Source organism: Bombina bombina, chromosome 1 (genome assembly GCF_027579735.1).
Source record: "Bombina bombina isolate aBomBom1 chromosome 1, aBomBom1.pri, whole genome shotgun sequence".
Classification (NCBI taxonomy): Eukaryota; Metazoa; Chordata; class Amphibia; order Anura; family Bombinatoridae; genus Bombina; species Bombina bombina.
This window is the reverse complement of record NC_069499.1, coordinates 25,448,569-25,474,548: the sequence shown is the minus strand read 5'-3', so window position 1 is coordinate 25,474,548 and position 25,980 is coordinate 25,448,569. Positions and strand designations below refer to the sequence as shown.

Genomic DNA, 25,980 nt, shown 5'->3' with positions numbered 1-25,980 from the left:
ATCACAATTTTAAGTCACTGGAGTATGCGATTTTTTTTATATAAAAACGTATTCTGTTTGTGATCTCAGTAGCAGCCGATCAATCTATGTCTAAAAGCAGAGCCCATGCAGGAGAGTGAAGAGGAGGGAAAGTCACTTACTTATATTTCCCCCTAGAGACGTCTGCAGTCTGAAACTTAGGGTATGTACTATGGCTGCACGATTAATCGCGATTTTAAATCGAGGCAGTATGCAATTTTTTTTTATTATCAAAAAAATCCTCAATGCAGCACAGTTAGCCACATGGGAGGATTTTTTTTTAATACAAAAAATCGCATACTCCCGCGATTTTAAAATCGCGATTAATTGCATCATGCAATTAATCGTGCAGCCCTAATTTACATATTTCTTTTTGCCTCGTTGTTTTGTATCTATTAGTTTTTTACAGGTGCAACAATTTGGTCTTGTTGAGACGAAGTGTTCTGATTGGGTTGTTTGATTATTAGAAGGGGTTGCCGTTGTGATTTATATATATATATAACACACGCCAGAATCGGAGGGTGATACGAGCCACAACAAACAGTAAGAGGAGCCCTGTCCGCAGTAGGTGATACTCCTGGTGGTGAGTCTATTCGATGTTGGGCCCGCAGGCTGTATGTCATAGCCATCTCTAAACTTGCCATATCACTTCACGGTTTCCAAGGAAATCATTACAGAGGAACTGTTTCATTTATATCCTATAAGGGACATACAGATTTTTTTTATTTTTTTAGCCATTTTTTACAAAGGTGGTTTCAAGGACAGTAGAATACTCTTTTTAATGTTTGTGATTTTATGTCACTAGATCTATGGTACAGTGCTCATATAATAAATATTACAATTTTACATATATTACTGTTCTATTTTTTTGCAACTCATTTGAATTTTGTACAGTGTCCTATATGAGGTAATTTTTTACATTTTATCGAATACTACCACTTGTATAGTTATTCGTACCATGTACTATAGTAGATGCATAGATCAGTTTTTACTATAAGTGATTTTAGATATTCACATAGCTTCCTATATGAGATGACTTCCTCTTTACATCACATTATCGAATCCCAATCTGTGTCTATATAGTATACAGATTTTTTCCTCTCGATTTTGAGAAACTGTCCAGTTCCAGAGTATACTATAAAAAAATTCTAACATAAATCAATGTTACTTTAGCATCACTCATATATTGGGTTTATTTATATATTTCAACTTTCGTGTTTAAGCTTTTTAGCACCCTCTCAATCTCACCTTTTTTCTATGTTCATTTCCTCCATTCCAGCTGAGACTTCAACCTGAGGAGAGCGTTTCCTCTGTTAACTGTCTGGGTCTAGGAGGTGGTGAGTGCCCCAGCCATTTAGAGTATTTAAAAAAAAAACAAAAAAAAAGTTTTTATTTGTGTCCTTCTGTGGGTATAACCTGAACTATGGACTCTGACATGTTAGAAGGTACTTCTTCTTCTGTACTAAATCATACCTGTTTATATTGTGAGGAGGCTGTGGTTTTCCCACCCACTCAATTATGTTCCACATGCCTTAACACCGTTATAAAGTCTATGAAGGGAGACAAGCCTACTAAGGCTATTAGTCCCTCTGAGCCGTCTACCTCTCAGGACTCGGTGTCCCGTGAGATTACTACCCTTGCTACATTATCTACTCCACATGCAGTTTCCTGTAGCACATCTAATCCTGCGGACTTTGCTGTGCATTTACAAACGGCGGTGTCTGTGGCCCTCAGTGCATTACCTTGCTCTAACAACGCAAGAGAAAGGTTAAACATAGCTCTCCTGACCCGGAGTCATCTAAATATTTATCGGATTTAGCTATTATGTCCCAGTTATCCGATGATGAGTTAACCTCTGTAGCTTCAGAGGGTGAACTTTCTGGGTCAGAGTCCTTGGCGTCTAAGCCTCCTGCTGCGTAGGAACCGTCCTTTTAGATTTAAAATTGAGCACTTGCATTTTTTATTAAAGGAGGTTCTGTCTACGTTTGGGGTTCCAGAGACCGCGCTGCCTGAAGAACCTATGATACCTAAATAAGACAGAGTTTACGAAGACAGGAAAGTTCCTTTGAATTTTCCTGTGCCGTTAAAATTGCGAACATTATTAACTAAGAATGGGAAAGAATTGGATCTTTTATCCGTGATGCAAACATGCAAATTATTTGCCTAAATGCAAAGGCCTCTGGCTTTGCGGTCCTAGCTCGCCGGGCGCTCTGGTTGAAGTCTTGGTCTGCGGATATGACTTCTAAGTCCAGACTCCTTTCTCATCCCTTCAAGGGAATGATTTTATTTGGTCCAGGCCTGAACTCCATTAGTTCTACGGTTACCAGAGGCAAGGGTGCCTTCCTACCGCAAGATAAGAAGAACAAGTCTAAGGGACGGCAATCTTCTAATTTTCGTTCTGACAAATCCCAACGACAACAATCCTCCTCCAAGCCCAAGCAACCCAAGAGTACTTGGAAGCCAGCTCAGTCCTGGAATAAGTCCAAGAAGAATAAGAAGCCTGCTGAAAACAAATTGGCATGAAGGGGCGGCCCCCGAACCGGGATTGGATCGTGTAGGGGCAGACTGTCTCTTTTTTTTCAGACGCTTGGTTCAGCGATGTACAGGATCCGTGGGTCCTGGAGGTTGTACTCAGGGATACAAGATAGACTTCAAATCTCATCCATCCAGGGGTAGATTCCTACCCTCGAACCTGTCTACAGACCAGAAAAGAGGGATGCCTTTCTAGGGTGCGTTCAGGACTTATCCTCCTTAGGAGTTGTTTTCCCGGTGCCTATCGAAGAAAGAGGTTTGGGGTTTTATTCAAACCTTTTTGTGGTCCCAAAGAAGGAGGGAACTTTCCACCCAATTCTGGACCTAAAATGCTTAAATAAATTTCTCAGTGTCCCTTCCTTCAAGATGGAGACGATAAGGCCCATCCTTCCTTTAGTTCAGTAAGGCCAGTTTATGACCACTATAGATCTGAAGGACGCTTACCTTCATGTCCCAATCCACAGGGAACACTTTCAGTTACTGAGGTTTGTATTCCTGGACCAGCACTTCCAGTTCATTGCCCTTCCGTTTGGCCTAGATACTGCTCCAAGAATCCTTACAAAGTTTCTGGGGGCTCTTCTAGCCGTTGCCAGAACTCAGGGGATTACAGTAACCCCATACTTGGACGATATTTTGGTGCAAGCACCATCTTTTCGTTTTAAGGAACAATACTCGAGTCCCTTCTCAGTCTTCTTCGATCACATGTATGGAAGATAAACTTGGAAAAGAGTTCTTATCCCAAGTACCAGGGTGGAATTCCTGGGTACTATAATAGACTCCATATCCATGAGAATATTTCTAACAGACCAGAGATGTGCAAGCTATCTTCGGCATGTCTTACCCTCCGGACCTCCTTGAGTCCCTCTGTGGCTCAGTGTATGGAGGTGATTAGTCTCATGGTGTCCTGCATGGACATCATTCCTTTTGCCAGGTTCCATCTCAGACCTTTACAATTGTGCATGCTGAGACAGTGGAATGGCGATCATTCTGATCTCTCTCTACAGATTGTATTAGACAGCCCGTCGAGAGAATCGCTTTCTTAGTGGCTCTGTCCAGATCATCTGTCTCGAGGGACGTGCTTCTTAAGACCATCCTGGGAAATTGTGACAACGGACACAAGCCTATCCGGATGGAGAGCTGTTTGGGGTGCCAGGAAGGCACAGGGGTTGTGGACTCAGGAGGAGTCCTCCCTTCCGATCAATTTTAGAACTACGGGCAATCTTCAATGCCTTGAAGACTTGGCCGCTTCTGGGTTTGTCCCAGTTTATCAGATTCCAATCAGACAATATATCCTCAGTGGCTTACATCAACCATCAGGGGGGAACGAGAAGTTCCTTGGTGATGAAGGAAGTAACTCAGATTCTGGAGTGGGCGGAGGTCCACAGCTGTTTGCTGTCAGCGATCCACATTCCGGGTGTGGACAACTGGGATTTTCTCAGCAGGCAATCCGTCCACCCCGGGGTATGGTCTCTCCATCCCAGGGTGTTTGCAGAGATATGCAGCAAGAGGGGGACGCCGGAGATAGATCTCATGGAGTCCCCCTCAATTCCAAGCTACCCTGGTACGGGTCGAGGTTGAGGGATCCCCAAGTGGATCTAATAGATGCACTAGCAGTGTCCTGGAGGTTCAAACTTATATATCTTTTTCCTCCATTACTGTTTCTTCCTCGAGTGGTGACCCACATCAAGCAGGAACGGGTATCAGTAATCCTGATTGATCCATTGTGTCCCCGAAGGACATGGTTCACGAATCTAGTGGGGATGTCCTCATCTTCTCCGTGGAAGTTATCTTGTTGCAGAGACCTGCTAAAACAAGATCCGTTTGTTCATTAAAATCTAGATTCTTTGAGAGTGTCATTGATACTCTTATTCAAGCTTGTAAACCAGTTACTCTGCGTATCTACCACAAAGGGTGGAGGACCTACTTATTCTGGTGTGAAGAGCGTGGTTTTTCCTGGTATAGAGTTAAAATTGCCAGGATCTTATCTTTTCTCCAGGATGGACTGGAGAAGGGCCTTTCTGCTAGTTCCCTGAGACTGGCTGAGCTTCCAGACATGCAGTCCTTTGTTAAGGCTCTGATTAGGATCAGACCTGTGTTTAGATCTGGGGCTCCTCATTGGAGCCTAAATCTTGTTCTTCGTGTTTTGCAACAGGCTCCGTTTGAGCCTCTGCATTCCGTTGACATTAAATTGTTATATTGGAATGCTCTCTCTTTTTCTTTCCTGAGATCTCTGCTTTGCAATGTGATTTCCCTTATCTAATTTTTCATGCAGATAAGGCAGTTTTACGTACTAAATTAGGTTTTCTTCCTAAGGTTGTGTCAGATCGCAACATCAATCAAGAGATTGTGGTTCCTTCCTTGAGATCTAATCCTTCCCTTTGGATGTGGTTCGCGCCTTGAAGTTCTATCTTCAAGCTACTAAGGAGTTTAGACAATTTTCCTCTTTGTTTGTTGTCTATTTGGGGAAGCGTAAGGCTAATTTGACTTCCCTATCTTTTTGGTTAAGGAGTGTCATCCGCTTAGCTTACGAGACAGCAGGACATCATCCTCCTGAGAGGATAAAGGCTCATTTCACTAGAGCAGTGGCTTCCTCTTGGGCCTTTAAGAACTAGGCCATTAGATTTGTAAGGAGGCTACCTGGTCCTCCTTACATACTTTTTCTAATTTTTACAAGTTTGATGTTTTTTGCTTCTGCTGAAGCAGCTTTCGGGAGAAAAGTTTTGCAGGCTGTGGTGCCCTCAGAATAGGGTTCGCCTCTTCCTTTTTATTCCCTCCCGTTATTCATTCAATGTCCTCTGGAGCTTGGGTATAGTTTTCCCAACAGTAAGGAATAAAGCCGTGGACTCTCCCTATTTTAGGAAGGAAAACATAATTTATGCTTGTCAGATAAATTAATTTCCTTCCAGATAGGAGTCCACGGCCCCCGCATGTTTTTTCTTGTCTAAGGGCAGCCCCATATTATTTATCTTATTTTTCTGGCACCATTTATACCCTGATATTTCTCCTACTTTTCCTCGTCCCTCGGCAGAATGACTGGGGTAATGAGGAAGTGGGAGGGATATTTAAGCCTTTGGCTGGGGTGTCTTTGCCTCCTCCTGGTGGCCAGGTGTTGTATTTCCCAACAGTAAGGAATGAAGCCGTCGACTCTCCCTATCCAGATGGAAAATAATTTATCTGGTAAGCATAAATTAGGTTTTTTTCACCTAAACCTCAATTCAGCACGTGGAATTTAAAAGAAACATGATTACCCTTGTGAAGTTTTTGTCTCGCGGACGCGTCTCGCTATGTCACAGCTCATTCCACGCTGTGAGACATAACCTCTAACGTGTTGCAGTGTTTTATTATTGAACTATTGCTTGCACATAACTATGGCTTTAATAACAATCTTGTGGCCACTTTTTTTAGTCACTGAGACGTATTTTCTGTTTCTCAGACCCAAAAAGAAGCGATCAGTTTGCCGGAAAAAGGCCCTGTTTTTAAATGGAACTATCAGTTTCTCTGCACTCACAATTCATTTTCTCAATACTTTTCAACAGGTTTTTTGCACCATTTGCGCATATCTTAATTGATACTGGTAAAGTGCGAAACCGGCCTTTATGACCTATTTGCAAATATTCCAAGACGATTTGGAAAAATTCTATTTTATTGCCCATGTACAAAAGTATGAAGTTGAATATATGATCTGGATTCATTTATGGAGGCCATACATTTCCATATGTATTTAATAGAGATTTACAGTACATGATATCTCATACAGCACAAGATCTGTGACAAACGCAAGAAACATCGCCATTTAGTAATCGTGCTCATTGGGGTCTATTTATGAAGCAGCGGATGCTGCCTCAGACCCACTCCGCTTCAGTTTCGGCTGAAGCGAAAGTTAAGAAGCATCGGCCCTAAGACCGCTGCTCCTTAACTGGTCCGCCACTTCTGATCGGATACGATAAGGCTGATTGACACCCCCTGCTAGCGGCTGATTGGCCGTGAATCTGCAGGGGGTGGTATTGCACCAGCAGTTCACAAGAACTGCTGGTGCAATGAAAAATGCAGAGAGCGTATGTTGTCGGCATGTATATTGATGTGCGGCGGACATGATCTGCAATATCGGATCATGTCTGTCCGCACATTAATAAATAGGCCCCTTGAAATGCTTTTTTTATGAAGCTTTATTGGCCATGGTCGTGATTGGGATTTAGTTTGCCGTTTCCGCTCTTTTGTTTGCAACTGAGATCTTTTGCACAGGTTTTGAAAAAATCAGAAGACTTACAATATCTAGAGTGTTGTTTCATCATCTCCTTACAGTAATAACGACTTCAAATATTTAATGACAGCTTACTGAGCCTACCTCCTATACTGTCATAGAAAGGATGCAGAGAAGGTACAGTTAAAGGGACAGTCTAGTCAGAATTAAACTTTCATGATTCAGACAGGCAATGCAATTTTAAACAACTTTCCAATTTACTTTTATCATCGTTTTGCTTTGTTCTATTGGTATTCTTTGTTGAAAGATAAACCTAGGTAGGCTCATATGCTAATTTTGAAACCATTGACGGCCACCTCTTATCTCAGTGCATTTTGACAGTTTTTCACGGTTAGACAGCGCTAGTTTATGTGTTTTATATAGATAATACTTTGCTCATGCATGTGGAGTTACCTAGGAGTCAGTACTGATTGGCTAAAAAGCAAGTCTGTCAAAAGAACTGAAATAAGGGGGCAGTCTGCAGAGGCTTAGATACAAGGTAATCACAGAGGTAAAAAGTATATTAATATAACTGAGATAAGGGGCAGTCTGCAGAGGCTTAGATACAAGGTAATCACAGAGGTAAAAAGTATATTAATATAACTAAGATAAGGGGCAGTCTGCAGAGGCTTAGATACAAGGTAATCACAGAGGTAAAAAGTATATTAATATAACTGAGCTAAGGAGCAGTCTGCAGAAGGTTAGATACAAGGTAATCACAGAGGTAAAAAGTATATTAATATTACTGAGATAAGAGGCAGTCTGTAGAGGCTTAGATACAAGGTAATCACAGAGGTAAAAAGTATATTAATATAACTGAGATAAGGGGCAGTCTGCATAGGCTTAGATACAAGGTAATCACAGAGGTAAAAAGTATATTAATATAACTGAGATAAGGAGCAGTCTGCAGAGGTTTAGATACAAGGTAATCACAGAGGTAAAAAGTATATTAATATAACTGAGATAAGGGGCAGTCTGCAGAGGCTTAGATACAAGGTAATCACAGAGGTAAAAAGTATATTAATATAACTGATATAAGGAGCAGTCTGCAGAGGTTTAGATACAAGGTAATCACAGAGGTAAAAGGTATATTAATATAACTGAGATAAGGAGCAGTCTGCAGAGGTTTAGATACAGGGTGATCACAGAGGTAAAAGGTATATTAATATAACTGAGATAAGGGGCAGTCTGCAGAGCCTTAGATACAAGGTAATCACAGAGGTAAAAAGTATATTAATATAACTGATATAAGGAGCAGTCTGCAGAGGCTTAGATACAAGGTAATCACAGAGGTAAAAAGTATATTAATATAACTGAGATAAGGGGCAGTCTGCAGAGGCATAGATACAAGGTAATCACAGAGGTAAAAAGTATATTAATATAACTGAGATAAGGAGCAGTCTGCAGAGGCTTAGATACAATGTAATCACAGAGGTAAAAAGTATATTAATATAACTGAGATAAGGAGCAGTCTGCAGAGGCTTAGATACAAGGTAATCACAGAGGTAAAAAGTATATTCATATAACTGATATAAGGAGCAGACTGCAGAGGCTTAGATACAAGTTAATCACAGAGGTAAAAAGTATATTAATATAACTGAGATAAGGAGCAGTCTGCAGAGGCTTAGATACAAGGTAATCACAGAGGTAAAAAGTATATTCATATAACTGATATAAGGAGCAGACTGCAGAGGCTTAGATACAAGTTAATCACAGAGGTAAAAAGTATATTAATATAACTGAAACAAGGGGGCAGTCTGCAGAGGCTTAGAGACAGGGTAATCACAGAGGTAAAAAGTATATTAATATAACTGAGATAAGGAACAGTCTGCAGAGGCTTAGATACAAGGTAATCACAGAGGTAAAAGGTATATTAATATAACTGAGATAAGGAGCAGTCTGCAGAGGTTTAGATACAAGGTAATCACAGAGGTAAAAGGTATATTAATATAACTGAGATAAGGAGCAGTCTGCAGAGGTTTAGATACAGGGTGATCACAGAGGTAAAAGGTGTATTAATATAACTGTGCTGGTTATGCAAAACTGGGGAATGGCTGGGTAATAAAGGGATTATCTTTATTTTATCTTTTTAAACAATAAAACTTCTGGAGCAGACTGTCCCTTTAATGACAGAAATAAATTGGTAAGCTTTTTAAAATTGTTAACTTTATCTTAATCATAACAGTTTAATGTTTACTTCCATGTCTATTTAACCCTTACTGTTTATATCCTGTGTACGTGACTGTGTTGTGATTAAGGTGTTGCCAGAAGAAGCTAAGGAATATGTATAGTTTCTGTCGCACGCTGTAGAGTTTGGCTACTAAGATTTGTTGCAATGCTCTGCAGCACCAGACAACAAACACTAGATCAGAATCAGAATATACCTCTATGTAAAGCAAGGTAGCACTTAACATGCGGCACTGATTTACCAGCTGAGCAGCTGTAACGGAGCACCATTAAATACAGTAGAAATGTATAATCAACAAATGCATAAGAAAAAAACAACGCAAAAGCACTTTCGCCTAGATTTAGAGTTTTGTCGGTAAAGACCCGCGTAGCTAACGCTGCTTTTTTTCCCAAAAAGGGTGCGTTGAGCCTAATTTACCGCCACTTCAACCCTCAATATCAGCGTTGCTTACGTTAGCCAGCTAGCCTGGAAAAACGTGCTCGTGCACGATTCCCTCATAGGAAACAATGGGGCAGTTTGGGATAAAAAAAAAAACTAACACCTGCAAAAAAAGCAGCGTTCAGCTCCCAACGCAGCCCCATTGTTTCCTATGGGAAAACAGTTTCTAAGTCTGCACCTAACACCCTAACATGAACCCCGAGTCTAAACACCCCTAATCTTACACTTATTAACCCCTAATCTGCCGCCCCCGCTATCGCTGACACCTGCATTACACAATTAGCCCCTAATCTGCCGCTCTGGACACCGCTGCAACCTACATTATAGCTATGTACCCCTAATCTGCTGCCCCTAACATCGCAGACACCTATATTATATTTATTAACCCCTAATCTGCCCCCCCAACGTCGCCGCTACCTTACCTACACTTATTAACCCCTAATCTGCCGACCGGACCTCGCCGCTACTATAATAAATGTATTAACCCCTAAAGCTAAGTCTAACCCTAACCCTAACACTCCCCTAAGTTAAATATAATTTTAATCTAACGAAATAAATTAAATCTTATTAACTAAAGTATTCCTATTTAAAACTAAATACTTACCTGTAAAATAAACCCTAATATAGGTACATTATATAACGAATAATTACATTGTAGCTATTTTAGGATTTATATTTATTTTACAGGCAACTTTGTATTTATTTTAACTAGGTACAATAGCTATTAAATAGTTATTAACTATTTAATAGCTACCTAGCTAAAATAATTACAAAATTACCTATAAAATAAATCCTAACCTAAGTTACAATTAAACCTAACACTACACTATCAATAAATAAATTAAATAAATTAACTACAAGTACATACAATTACCTACAATTAAATAAACTAAACTAAATTACCAAAAAAACGAACACTAAATTACAAAAAATAAAAAAAGATTACAAGAATTTTAAGCTAATTACACCTACTCTAAGCCCCCTAATAAAATAACAAAGCCCCCCAAAATAAAAAAAAATTCCCTACCCTATTCTAAATTAAAAAAGTTAACAGCTCTATTACCTTACCAGCCCTTAAAAGGGCTTTTTGCGGGGCATGCCCCAAAGAAATCAGCTCTTTTGCCTGTAAAAAAAACACAATACCACCCCCCAACATTACAACCCACCACCCACATACCCCTACTCTAAACCAAACCCCCCTTAAATAAACCTAACACTACCCCCCTGAAGATCTCCCCTACCTTGAGCCGTGTTCACCAGCCGGGCACCGATGGACCAAAAGAAGACATCCGGAGCGGCAGAAGTCTTCATCCTATCCGGGCAGAAGAGGACATCCGGACTGGCAGACATCTTCATCCAAAACAAGTGGGGGGAGGGGTGCGCTCTACTACAGAGCTGTGAGTGGGACTTTATATTATTTTAGCCTACTTATTAGTAGTATACAATTGGGATATTTCTATTAATTTATATATACTACCCGTGGTAGCTTATAAGGTTGGAAACCTTATATAAGGTGATTGTTATAAATGGTACTACAATATGTTGCAATGTGTTGCAAATAACAATGCTTGATGTGCTGTATGTGCAATAATACGGTGTTAGTATCGGTATGTGCTTATTATTAAAACTAACAATGTGTGCTTCTTAATTAAAACAAAACAATGTACAATTGACTTATTAATCAGTTTATATAAGTAAATAAAAACAAATAATAACAGATAAAATGGTCATATCATTGCATTAGGATACAACAGCTGAGTGAAAAAATGGTGTCGGCATAGACAAAAGTACTGGCATTGGTCAATAGACACTTAAGACAAATGTCCTTAAAAAGATACTATGATTAAGGTTCAGCGTATAATATAAAAGTTATAGGTTAAAAGTTGTGGCCACAACTATTTGTAAAAGATCCAAAAAAGCTCCAAAGAGCTGTTTCCTGTTAGGGTAGCTTATGTAACTTGTAATGTCCCGTTATTGGAAAGCTGTAATGTGGAATTCTTATGGTGCTCACCCCTACCGGACTACCGATATCCCTTACCTCCTCTTGTACTAGCGTGGGTTATGGGAAGGATTGCAATATACTCAGGATATGTCTCAGTTCGGCGTTTTGCCGTGTAGCTATGGTAGTATGTGAGCGTCTCACCTTCAAATTGCCCGGTCAATCCTTCCTACCCTGACGTCTACGTTGAGTAGTCACGTGGTCCTCGGAGGTCCAATCGGATAGCCGGGTCTTGATAAAGGCGCATATCCAGCGCTGAAACGCGTAGATTTTTGACAATCTAGTGTGACCGAATTTGGCTCCAGCAAGCAAATCAAACAGGATCGCTATCGCACCACTCCCCCCTACGACCCGGCTATCCGATTGGACCTCCGAGGACCACGTGACTACTCAACGTAGACGTCAGGGTAGGAAGGATTGACCGGGCAATTTGAAGGTGAGACGCTCACATACTACCATAGCTACACGGCAAAACGCCGAACTGAGACATATCCTGAGTATATTGCAATCCTTCCATAACCCACGCTAGTACAAGAGGAGGTAAGGGATATCGGTAGTCCGGGTAGGGGTGAGCACCATAAGAATTCCACATTACAGCTTTCCAATAACGGGACATTACAAGTTACATAAGCTACCCTAACAGGAAACAGCTCTTTGGAGCTTTTTTGGATCTTTTACAAATAGTTGTGGCCACAACTTTTAACCTATAACTTTTATATTATACGCTGAACCTTAATCATAGTATCTTTTTAAGGACATTTGTCTTAAGTGTCTATTGACCAATGCCAGTACTTTTGTCTATGCCGACACCATTTTTTCACTCAGCTGTTGTATCCTAATGCAATGATATGACCATTTTATCTGTTATTATTTGTTTTTATTTACTTATATAAACTGATTAATAAGTCAATTGTACATTGTTTTGTTTTAATTAAGAAGCACACATTGTTAGTTTTAATAATAAGCACATACCGATACTAACACCGTATTTATTGCACATACAGCACATCAAGCATTGTTATTTGCAACACATTGCAACATATTGTAGTACCATTTATAACAATCACCTTATATAAGGTTTCCAACCTTATAAGCTACCACGGGTAGTATATATAAATTAATAGAAATATCCCAATTGTATACTACTAATAAGTAGGCTAAAATAATATAAAGTCCCACTCACAGCTCTGTAGTAGAGCGCACCCCTCCCCCCACTTGTTTTAGATTTCCTTCTCTGATACTGGGAGCATATCAGAATTAGGGGTTGCACAGTTGAGTCCTGCACGTATATCACCACACACCTTAAATAGCATCTTCATCCAAGCGGCATCTTCTATCTTCATCCATCCCGAAGAGGAGCGGCTCCATCTTCAAGACCTCCGGCGCGGAACATCCTTCTTCAACGACGACTAGACGACGAATGAAGGTTCCATATAAGTGACGTCATCCAAGATGGCGTCCCCCGAATTCCGATTGGCTGATAGGATTCTATCAGCCAATCGGAATTAAGGTAGGAAAAATCTGATTGGCTGATTGAATCAGCCAATCAGATTCAAGTTCAATCGGATTGGCTGATTGGATCAGCCAATCGGATTGAACTTGAATCTGATTGAATCAGCCAATCAGATTTTTCCTACCTTAATTCCGATTGGCTGATAGAATCCTATCAGCCAATCGGAATTCGAGGGACGCCATCTTGGATGACGTCATTTAAAGGAACCTTCATTCGGCGAGTAGGCGTCGTGGAAGAAGGATGAATCCGCGCCGGCTGGAAGAAGATGGCTCCGCTCCGGATGGATGAAGATAGAAGATGCCGCTTGGATGAAGATGTCTACCTGTCCGGATGTCCTCTTCTGCCCGGATAAGATGAAGACTTCTGCCGCTCCGGATGTCCTCTTTTGGTCCATCGTTGCCCGGCTGGGTGAACACGACTCAAGGTAGGGAGATCTTCAGGGGGGTAGTGTTAGGTTTATTTAAGGGGGGTTTGGGTTAGAGTAGGGGTATGTGGGTGGTGGGTTGTAATGTTGGGGGGTGGTATTGTGTGTTTTTTTACAGGCAAAAGAGCTGATTTCTTTGGGGCATGCCCCGCAAAAAGCCCTTTTAAGGGCTGGTAATAGAGCTGTTAACTTTTTTAATTTAGAATAGGGTAGGGAATTTTTTTTATTTTGGGGGGCTTTGTTATTTTATTAGGGGGCTTAGAGTAGGTGTAATTAGCTTAAAATTCTTGTAATCTTTTTTTATTTTTTTGTAATTTAGTGTATGTTTTTTTTGTAATTTAGTTTAGTTTATTTAATTACAGGATTTATTTTACAGGTTATTTTGTAATTATTTTAACTAGGTAGCTATTAAATAGTAAATAACTATTTAATAGCTATTGTACCTAGTTTAAATAAATACAAAGTTGCCTGTAAAATAAATATAAATCCTAAAATAGCTACAATATAATTATTCGTTATATTGTAGCTATATTAGGGTTTATAAGTATTTAGCTTTAAATAGGAATACTTTAGTTAATAATATTTAATTTATTTCATTAGATTAAAATTATATTTCACTTAGGGGGGTGTTAGGGTTAGACTTAGCTTTAGGGGTTAATACATTTATTAGAGTAGCGGCGAGGTCCGGTCGGCAGATTAGGGGTTAATAAGTGTAGGTAAGGTAGTGGCGACGTTGGGGGGGGGCAGATTAGGGGTTAATAAATATAATGTAGGTGTCGGCGATGTTACGGGCAGCAGATTAGGGGTTCATAGGGATAATGTAGGTGGCGGTGGTGTGCGGTCGGCAGATTAGGGGTTAAAAATATTTATTATAGTGGCGGCGATGTGGGGGGACCTCAGTTTAGGGGTACATAGGTAGTTTATGGGTGTTAGTGTACTTTATAGCACAGTAGTTAAGAGCTTTATAAACCGGCGTTAGCCCAGAAAGCTCTTAACTACTGACTTTTTTCTGCGGCTGGAGTCTTGTCGGTAGAGGCTCTACCGCTCACTTCAGCCAAGACTCTAAATACCAGCGTTAGGCAGATCCCATTGAAAAGATAGGATACGCAATTGGCGTAAGGGGATCTGCGGTATGGAAAAGTTGCGGCTTGAAAGTGAGCGTTAGACCCTTTCCTGCCTGACTCTAAATACCAGCGGCCGGCCAAAAGCAGCGTTAGGACCCCTTAACGCTGCTTTTGACGGCTAACGCAGAACTCTAAATCTAGCCGTTAGTCTAAATTTCAAAGAAGTAGTAGATTTGTTTTCTGAACATTTTTACTTCCATTTTCCTTCCATCATGTGATGTCCATCAGCCAATCACAATATGCATATCCTGTGAATTTGTGCACATGCTCAGTAAGAGCTGGTGCCTCAGAAAGTGTGCATAAAAAGGAGTGTGCGCATTTAGAAGTGAATTGGAAAGTTGTTTACAAGTGTGTGCTCTACCTGAATAATAAAATAAATTGTTTTTTTCAGGACACCAGTGCAGTGACCACGGGAGAGAAAGAAGATCTGTCACACCCTGAATCAGACATTGCACATCAGAGGTACAGTCATGTGATCCAAATATGTTTATTTAACCCAGTGTCTGCCAGAGGACAGCGTGTTTTAATTCTCTGTGGCACACAAGGGGTAAAGCCATTTCTGAGCCATCCTGTTTATACAGATGTATATATCTTGTAGTAATACAGAAGAGACAGAGGCTCAAGGTGACCAACAGCAGCAACATCTGGCAAACCTGCAGTTACGGCTGAGCGAGTTACTGGACAGGCAGAAAGATTTAGACTCTTCGCCTCAGCCCAGTTTACAGGAGAAACTAGATCAACTGGGAAACTTCAGCACATTCCTCTGGGAAACGCAAGAGCTCACTAATTACCTGCAACAGTGCAAGCCGAGGGCAGATGCACCCAGTCTTGTAGGTGCTCAGTGGCTGGAAATGAGACACGTACTGCACAGCATCTTGCAGCAGTTACAGGTATAAACACATTGTGCTTTAGCTGACTATCTCTAATGTATTTACACCCCCAAGTGCAACTGAAGCAACATTTGTGGCTCTATTTGTCAGTTGTCCTGGAACTTTCTCAGGGACAAATGTTAGAAATAATAAGAAAAGAAAAAAAGGACCACTAAACACAGTACAAACGCATAATCAATAAATACATAATAAAGAGACAATACAAAAACACTTACGGCTAGATTACAAGTCTTGCGTTAGGGTTAAAAAGCAGCGTTGAGAGGTCCCAACGCTGCTTTTTAACGCTCGCTGGTATTACGAGTCTGACAGGTACAGGTGTACCGCTCACTTTTCTTCCGCAACTCGAGCATACCGCAAATTCCCATTACGTCAATTGCGTATCCTATCTTTTTAATGGGACTTGCCTAACGCTGGTATTACGAGTCTTGAAAGAAGTGAGCGGTAGACCCTCTCCTGTCAAGACTCCTACCGCATTTAAAAGTCAGTAGTTAAGAGTTTTATGGGCTAACGCATAACATAAAACTCTTAACTAAAGTGCTAAAAAGTACACTAACACCCATAAACTACCTATTAACCCCTAAACCGAGCCCCCCCCCCCCCACATCGGAAACACTTTAATAAATATATTAACCCCTAATCTGCCGACCGGACATCGCCACCACTTTAATAAATATATTAACCCCTAAACCGCCGTACTCCCGCCTCGCAAACACTAGTTACATTTTATTAACCCCTAATCTGCCGTCCCTAACATCGCCGACACCTACCTACATTTATTAACCCCTAATCTGCCACCCCCAACGTCGCCGCTACTATATTAAAGGTATTAACCCCTAAACCTAAGTCTAAACCTTACCCTAACCCCCCCTAATTTAAATATAATTTAAAATAATCTAAATAAAATTACTACAAATAAATAAATTAATCCTATTTAAAACTAAATACTTAAATATAAAATAAACCCTAAGCTAGCTACAATATAACTAATAGTTACATTGTAGCTAGCTTAGGGATTATTTTTATTTTACAGGCAAGTTTGTTTTTATTTTAACTAGGTACAATAGTTATTAAATAGTTATTAACTATTTAATAGCTACCTAGTTAAAATAAGTACAAAAGTACCTGTAAAATAAATCCTAACCTAAGTTACAATTACACCTAACACTACACTATAATTAAACTAATTACCTAAACTACCTACAATTAATTACAATTAAATTAAATAAACTAAATTACAAAGAGAAAAAAACACTAAATTACAGAAAAAAAAAAAGAATTACAAGATTTTTAAACTAATTACACCTAATCTAATCTCCCTAATAAAATAAAAAAGCTCCCCAAAATAATAAAATTATAGACCGCTGCTTCATAACTGAAGGCTCGCGCGGAAACAGGGGCATCAAGCTCCATTCGAAGCCAGATAATTCGGCCCCCTGGTTTTTAATTATAATCTTTATGATAGAATATTTTTATGATCCTGTAGCTTTTTGGGATTACAATATTTTTCTTTCTTCTGTAGACGACCAATATGTGACATGTAGTTTTATAATTCCTATCCGTCATTAGAGGTGCGACATATATTTACCTACCATCCGGTACACACCAGAGACATAACGCAGACTATACATTTCCCTTCCTCTCTCTATAGGTTTTCAGGTGTTCTATTCTGACCCTTATCCTCAGGTGCCAACCAATCATGTCTTTATTTCTAGCGTACAATGCACATACTAGAGAGTCGTCTACTTCAGCACCAGCAGTTTGAAAGCCTCGCCGCAGCTCTGAATAACAAAATGACTCGATTTTCTGAAGAGCTTCTTAATTTCATGAGCGTATCCTCGGAGAAGAAGGCATCCAAGGAACTGCAGCATAAATTACAGGTAAAATTGTGTGTGATAATACATCTCTCTGTAGAACATTGCTCAATTATGAAGACAGTAGGGTAGATAACCTTTAAAAAACCTTATTCAAAATGAAATTTGTCTTGAAACAGGATTAGTTTAACATTTTCTGCTCTGAGTAAAAGCTTTGTAATAGAATTCAAACCAGCAAGTAGCAGAAAGCTGTACAGATGAATTCTTCTGCTTTACAGTGAGCAGAGGGGCCGTTATGAGAAGCGGCCATCATTTTGTTTTTATTGGCTTCAGTATATATAAAAACTACAATATATGTATATTTGTATTGATGTGTGGCTTCTAGGGACACATATTCAATACAATGCTTTAAAAAAAGCTTCCAAAGGTTTTGGGTGATATCTGTCCAAGCTGCTTATTGTTTGATCATTAGGTCCTATGCCTTTAACTCTTTCCAAGGGGTTAAACACATAGGAAAAGTCCCAAACTGGAGTCAGAAGCGCTGCAGCTCCTGATCTGAATACAGTTGGTGATTGGCAGGTTGTGCGAGTGATGTTGTTGATTGGCTCACCTTAAACATAAGTTGTCACAGAAAAATAAAACTATAAAAGAAGTTTGTGACAAAATAAGTCTGCTCATTCCATCACTCGATAGTTGGCAATTACATATTTATTTGTATTCTAAAAAGCACCTAGAACAACACAACATAAAACCTGATAATAATTTCCAAAGTCCACCACAATAAATATTAACCATAATTATATAAAACTGTAAGTCCCTATGTAATACAATGAACCAATATCCGCTATTTGCCTGGGGACATCGCCATTGCTCTTTCATATGTATGACAAAAAAACAACGTCCCTTTAAGTTTGTATGATGAAAGCTTATACGCTTTAAACGTTCAGTAAGTAAATCCTAATTACAGAAACATCTAAGCACAATCAAAATGTGTGACATCACGTTGTTAAGTACGCTGCTGTATATAGAATCTTATGCAATAAACACAACATAGATACAACGATTATATGGAATTAAACTTAAAGGGACAGTAAAGTCAAAATTAAACTTTCACGAATGGAGAGTAAAACTAGGTAGGCTCATTAGAGCTCAGGAGTGTGCACGTGTCTTTAGTGGCAGCAGTGTTTTGCAATATTATTTGTAGCTTTGTTATACAATGTTGCAAAACACTGCTGCCACTGAAGACACATGCACACTCCTGAGCTCTAATGAGCCTACCTAGTTTTACTTTTCAATAAAAGATACCAAGAGAACAAAGCAAATTTGATTACAGAAGTAAATTGGAAAGTTGTTTAAAATGACATGCTTTATCTGAATCATGAAAGTTGTTACTGTCCCTTTAAAGGACAAAGCTGAACTCTAAAGGGCTATAGAATACAATGCACAGTGTAAATGTAACAACACTCAGGTCATGCATTACTGTACTGGGCTTGTCTCATACGCAGAATACAGAGATACAACATTTACCTTTCTGGAATCTTGTCAGAGATCTCACAGTGCTGGAGGATCAGTTTAGATAATCTCACCTGAGCAGAGAGCTCTGTAGAGTCGTCCCAGAGTCTCCTGAAGTCTGATCTGGGTGACAGACAAATAGTAACAAGTGGTAACATTGCAGATCCAGATATTAATCCTTTATTGTGGATTTGTGTAGAACTTTGACAAATTCAACATTTATCTGATAAGTAACAAACAGCATTATCTAGGAATCATTGGTTAGATACACAACTTAAAGGGACATGAAACCCACATTTTTTCTTTCATGATTTAGAAAGAGAATGCAATTTTAAACATATTTCTAATTTACTTCTATTATCTAATTTGTTTTATTCTCTTGATATTCTTTGCTGAAAAGCATATCTAGATATGCTCAGTAGCTGCTGATTGGTTGCTGCACATAGAAGCCTCATGTGATTGGCTCACCCATGTGCATTGCTTTTCTCCAACATTGGTGTGTCCGGTCCACGGCGTCATCCTTACTTGTGGGAATATCTCTTACCCAACAGGAAATGGCAAAGAGTCCCAGCAAAGCTGGCCATATAGTCCCTCCTAGGCTCCGCCCACCCCAGTCATTCTCTTTGCCGTTGCACAGGCAACATCTCCACGGAGATGGTTAAGAGTATGTGGTGTTTAGTTGTAGTTTTTTTATTCTACTATCAAGAGTTTGTTATTTTAAAATAGTGCTGGTATGTACTATTTACTCTGAAACAGAAAAGGATGAAGATTTCTGTTTGTGAGAGGAAGATGATTTTAGCAGACAGTAACTAAAATCCTTTGCTGTTTCCACATAGGACTGTTGAGATGAAGTAACTTCAGTTGGGGGAAACAGTTAGCAGACTTTTCTGCTTAAGGTATGACTAGCCATATTTCTAACAAGACTGTGTAATGCTGGAAGGCTGTCATTTCCCCTCATGGGGACCGGTAAGCCATTTTCTTAGTCTCAAACAGAATAAAGGGCTTAATATGGGCTATAAAACTGGTAGACACTTTTATGGGCTAAATCGATTGCTTTATTTGGACATTTTATACATGTTTATGCTGATAATTCACACTTATAAACTTGGGGAACGTTTTTTAACGTCAGGCACTATGTTAGACACCTTTTCCAGTCAGGAAGGGCCTTCCCAGTTGTAGGCTGAGCCTCATTTTCGCGCCATTCCTGCGCAGTTGTTTTTGAGAGCAAGACATGCAGATGCATGTGTGAGGACCTGAAAGTAGTTGGAAAAGTTCCTAGAAAGCATCATTTGGTATTGTATTCCCCTCTGGGCTTGGTAAAGTCACAGCAAAGGCTGTAACTGGGACTGTATAGGGGTTAAATCTGTAACCAGCTCCGGTTTCGTTATTTTAAGGATTAAAGCTCTGAAAATTGGTGTGCAATACTTTTAAGGCTTTAAGACACTGTGGTGAAATTTTGGTAAATTTTGAACAATTCCTTCATATTTTTTCACATATTCAGTAATAAAGTGTGCTCTGTTTAAAATTTAAAGAGACAGTAACGGTTTTGTTTTAAAACGGTTTTTGTGCTTTATTGACAAGTTTAAGCCTGTTAAACATGTCTGTGCCTTCAGATAAGCTATGTTCTATATGTATGAAAGTCAATGTGTCTCCCCCTTCAAAATTGTGTGATAATTGTGCCATAGCGTCCAAACAATGTAAGGACAATACTGTTACAGATAATGAAGTTGCCCAAGATGATTCATCAGATGAAGGGAGTAGACATGGTTCTACATCTTCTCCTTCTGTGTCTATACCAGTTTTGCCCACGCAGGAGGCCCCTAGTACTTCTAGCGCGCCAATGCTTATTACCATGCAACAATTGACAGCTGTAATGGATAACTCCATAGCAAATATTTTATCCAAAATGCCTGCATATCAGAGAAAGCGCGATTGCTCTGTTTTAAACACTGAAGAGCAGGAGGGCGCTGATGATAATTGTTCTGTCATACCCTCACACCAATCTGAAGGGGCCATGAGGGAGGTTTTGTCAGATGGGGAAATTTCAGATTCAGGAAAAATTTCTCAACAGGCTGAACCTGATGTTGTGACATTTAAATTTAAATTAGAACATCTCCACGGTTCTAAGACCGAGGGGCATTGCAGTAGTACCATACTTGGACGACATTCTAATACAAGCGTCGTCCCTTTCAAAAGCAAAGGCTCATACAGACATCGTTCTGGCCTTTCTCAGATCTCACGGATGGAAGGTGAACATAGAAAAAAGTTCTCTGTCTCCGTCAACAAGAGTTCCCTTCTTGGGAACAATAATAGATTCCTTAGAAATGAGGATTTTTCTGACAGATGTCAGAAAGTCAAAACTTCTAAGCGCTTGTCAAGTTCTTCATTCTGTTCCACGTCCTTCCATAGCTCAGTGCATGGAAGTAGTAGGGTTGATTTTTTGCAGCAATGGACATAGTTCCTTTTGCGCGAATTCATCTAAGACCATTACAACTGTGCATGCTGAAACAGTGGAATGGGGACTATACAGACTTGTCTCCAGTGATTCAAGTAGATCAGAAGACCAGAGATTCACTCCGTTGGTGGCTAACCCTGGGCCACCTATCCCAGGGAATGAGCTTCCGCAGACCAGAGTGGGTCATTGTCACGACCGACGCCAGTCTAGTGGGCTGGGGCGCGGTCTGGGAATCCCTGTAAGCTCAGGGACTATGGTCTCGGGAAGAGTCTCTTCTCCCGATAAACATTCTGGAACTAAGAGCGATATTCAATGCTCTCAGGGCTTGGCCTCAGCTTGCAAAGGCCAGATTCATAAGATTCCAATCAGACAACATGACGACTGTTGCGTATATCAATCATCAGGGGGGAACAAGGAGTTCCCTGGCGATGAAAGAAGTGACCAAAATAATACAATGGGCGGAGGATCTATCCTGCCATCTATCTGCGATCCACATCCCAGGTGTGGAAAACTGGGAAGCGGATTATCTGAGTCGTCAGACATTCCATCCGGGGGAGTGGGAACTCCACCCGGAGATCTTTTCCCAGTTGACTCAATTATGGGGCATTCCAGACATGTATCTGATGGTGTCTCGTCAGAACTTCAAGGTTCCTTGCTACGGGTCCAGATCCAGGGATCCCAAGGCGACTCTAGTGGATGCACTAGTAGCACCTTGGACCTTCAACCTAGCTTATGTGTTTCCACCGTTTCCTCTCATTCCCAGGCTGGTAGCCAGGATCAAACAGGAGAGGGCCTCGGTGATCTTGATAGCTCCTGCGTGGCCACGCAGGACTTGGTATGCAGACCTGGTGAATATGTCATCGGTTCCACCATGGAAGCTACCTTTGAGACAGGACCTTCTTGTTCAGGGTCCATTCGAACATCCAAATCTGGTCTCCCTCCAGCTGACGGCTTGGAGATTGAACGCTTGATTCTATCAAAGCGTGGGTTTTCAGATTCTGTGATAGATACTCTGGTTCAGGCCAGAAAAACCGGTAACTAGAAAGATTTACCATAAAATATGGAAAAGATATATCTGCTGGTGTGAATCCAAGGGATTCCCATGGAATAAGATAAAAATTCCTAAGATTCTTTCCTTTCTGCAAGAAGGTTTGGATAAAGGATTATCTGCGAGTTCTCTAAAGGGACAGATTTCTGCTTTATCTGTCTTACTACACAAACGACTGGCAGCTGTGCCAGATGTTCAAGCATTTGTTCAGGCTCTGGTTAGGATCAAGCCTGTTTACAGACCTTTGACTCCTCCCTGGAGTTTAAATCTAGTTCTTTCAGTTCTTCAAGGGGTTCCGTTTGAACCTCTACATTCCATAGATATTAAGTTGTTATCTTGGAAAGTTTTGTTTTTGGTTGCTATTTCTTCTGCTAGAAGAGTTTCAGAGTTATCTGCTCTGCAGTGTTCTCCGCCCTATCTGGTGTTCCATGCAGATAAGGTGGTTTTGCGTACTAAGCCTGGTTTTCTTCCAAAGGTTGTTTCTAACAAAAATATTAACCAGGAGATAGTTGTACCTTCTTTGTGTCCGAATCCAGTTTCAAAGAAGGAACATTTGTTACACAATTTGGGACGTAGTCCGTGCTCTAAAATTCTATTTAGAAGCTACAAAAGATTTCAGACAAACATCTTCTCTGTTTGTCGTCTATTCTGGTAAAAGGAGAGGTCAAAAAGCGACTTCTACCTCTCTTTCCTTTTGGCTTAAAAGCATCATCCGATTGGCTTATGAGACTGCCGGACGGCAGCCTCCTGAAAGAATCACAGCTCACTCCACTAGGGCTGTGGCTTCCACATGGGCCTTCAAGAACGAGGCTTCTGTTGATCAGATATGTAAGGCAGCGACTTGGTCTTCACTGCACACTTTTGCCAAATTTTACAAATTTGATACTTTTGCTTCTTCGGAGGCTATTTTTGGGAGAAAGGTTTTGCAAGCCGTGGTGCCTTCCGTTTAGGTAACCTGATTTGCTCCCTCCCTTCATCCGTGTCCTAAAGCTTTGGTATTGGTTCCCACAAGTAAGGATGACGCCGTGGACCGGACACACCAATGTTGGAGAAAACAGAATTTATGCTTACCTGATAAATTACTTTCTCCAACGGTGTGTCCGGTCCACGGCCCCGCCCTGGTTTTTTAATCAGGTCTGATGAATTATTTTCTCTAACTACAGTCACCACGGTACCATATGGTTTCTCCTATTTTTTCCTCCTGTCCGTCGGTCGAATGACTGGGGTGGGCGGAGCCTAGGAGGGACTATATGGCCAGCTTTGCTGGGACTCTTTGCCATTTCCTGTTGGGGAAGAGATATTCCCACAAGTAAGGATGACGCCGTGGACCGGACACACCGTTGGAGAAAGTAATTTATCAGGTAAGCATAAATTCTGTTTTTCTTCAAATAAGGATATATAAAAAATGAAGCAAATTAAATAATATAAGTAAATTGTAATGTTGTTTAAATTTCTATTCTCTATCTGAATCATGAAAGAAAGATTTTGGGTTTAGTGGCCCTTTAAGTTCCCAGTAGTAATAACAAAAAAAGCCTTAACTGAGTGCACGAGGACTATCAGGGTCCTGCAACCCCTTTTATCCAATCAAAAGCAGAGAAGAGTCCCAGCACTGTTTCTTTAATCCTTTATTTAAGTGACACGAGAGACAGCAAACCGCTAAGTTTTGGGCCTACATGGCCTACATAGCATGATTAAGGGCTATGTGGGCCCGAAACGTAGCTGTTTGCTGTCTGTGGGTGTGTATGTATATATGTTGACAGGCATACCTCAAAGATATATTGTGGGTTTGGATCCAGACCACAGCAATAAAGCAAATATCGCAATAAAGTGAGTCACACAAATGTTTTTGTTTCCCAGTGCATATAAAAGTGATTTGTACACTATAATGTAGTCTATTAAGTGTGCAATAGCATTATGTCTAAAAAAACCCCAATGTACATACCTTAATTAAAAAATACTTTCACCTAGATTTAGAGTTCTGCGTTAGTCATCAAAAGCAGCGTTAAGGGCTCCTAGCGCTGCTTTTGGCTGCCCGCTGGTATTTAGAGTCAGGCAGGTACAGGTCTATCACTCACTTCCCTACCGCAATTCCAGGCTACCGCAGATCCCCTTACGCCAATTACGTATCCTATCTTTTCAATGGGATCTGCCTAACGCTGGTATTTGGAGTCTTGGGAGAAGTGAGCGGTAGACCCTCTACCGACAAGACTCCAACCGCAAAAAAAAGTCAGTAGTTAAGAGCTTTATGGGCTAACGCTGGAATATAAAGCTCTTAACTACTGTGCTCTAAAGTACACTAACACCCATAAACTACCTATGTACCCCTAAACCGAGGCCCCCACACATCGCCGCCACTGTAATAACATTTTTTAACCCCTAATCTGCCACCGGACACCGCCGCCACCTACATTATCCCTATGAACCCCTAATCTGCTGCCCATAACATCGCCGACCCCTATATTATATTTATTAACCCCTAATCTGCCCCCCCAACGTCGCCGCTACCTAACTACACTTATTAACCCCTAATCTGCCAACCGGACCTCGCCGCCACTATAATAAATGTATTAACCCCTAAACCGCTGCACTCCCGCCTCGCAAACACTAGAAGAAATTGTATTAACCCCTAACCTGCCCTCCCTAACATTGCCGTCACCTACCTACAATTATTAACCCCTAATCTCCCGCCTGCACCGTCGCCGCTACTATAATAAATTTATTAACCCCTAAACCAAACTAATAGTTACATTGTAGCTATTTTAGGATTTTTATTTATTTTACAGGCAACTTTGTATTTATTTTAACTAGGTACAATAGCTATTAAATAGTTATTTACTATTTAATAGCTACCTAGTTAAAATAAGTACAAAATTACCTGTAAAATAAATCCTAACCTAAGTTACAATTAAACCTAACACTACACTATCATTAAATTAATTAAACAATTACATAAAATAAAATACAATAAAATAAACTATTCTATAATACAAAAAAACAACAACACTAAATTACAAAAAATAAAAAAGAATTACAAGCAGTTTAAACTAATTACACCTAATCTAAGCCCCCTAATAAAATAAAAAAGCCCCCCAAAATAAAAAATTCCCTACCCTATTCTAAAATACAAAAGTAATCAACTCTTTTACCAGCCCTTAAAATGGCTTTTTGCGGGGCCTTGCCCCAAAGTAATCAGCTCTTTTGCATGAAAATAAAAATACAATACCCCCCCCAACATTACAACCCACCACCCACATACCCCTGCTCTAACCCACCCAAACCCCCCTTAAAAAAACCTATCGCTAACCCCCTGAAGATCTCCCTACCTTGAGTCGTCTTCACTCAGCCGAGCCGAATTCTTCATCCAAGGTGCGCAGAGTAGGTCCATCATCCGGTAGAAGTCTTCATCCAAGCGGGGCAAGAAGAGGTCCTCCATCCGGTAGAACTCTTCATCCAGGCGGCGTCTTCAATCTTCATCCATCCGGAGCGGAGCGGAGCCATCTTCAAAGGAGCCGACGCGGAGCCATCCTCTTCTACCGACGGACTAACGACGAATGAAGGTTCCTTTAAGGGACGTCATCCAAGATGGTGTCCCTTCAATTCCGATTGACTGATAGAATTCTATCAGCCAATCGGAATTAAGGTAGAAAAATCTGATTGGCTGATGCAATCAGCCAATCGTATTGAACTCACATTCTATTGGCTGTTCCGATCTATTGGATGTTCTGCGTCAGCGGGATGAAGATGGATCCGGAAGATAGAAGATGCCGCTTGGAAGAAGACATCGCCCG

At 40.4% G+C, this 25,980-nt stretch overlaps 1 protein-coding gene across 1 annotated transcript in view; it reads left to right on the top strand.

Moving 5' to 3' along the window:
* SYNE2 (spectrin repeat containing nuclear envelope protein 2) overlaps nt 1–25,980 on the top strand; it is a 799,180-nt gene that overhangs the window by 321,772 nt on the left and 451,428 nt on the right. Inside the window, exons 36-38 of the mRNA XM_053697281.1 lie at nt 14,868–14,938; nt 15,075–15,366; nt 17,079–17,243. Of these exons, the coding sequence (XP_053553256.1) occupies nt 14,868–14,938; nt 15,075–15,366; nt 17,079–17,243 (528 nt within the window). The remainder of the gene's footprint in view (nt 1–14,867; nt 14,939–15,074; nt 15,367–17,078; nt 17,244–25,980) is intronic.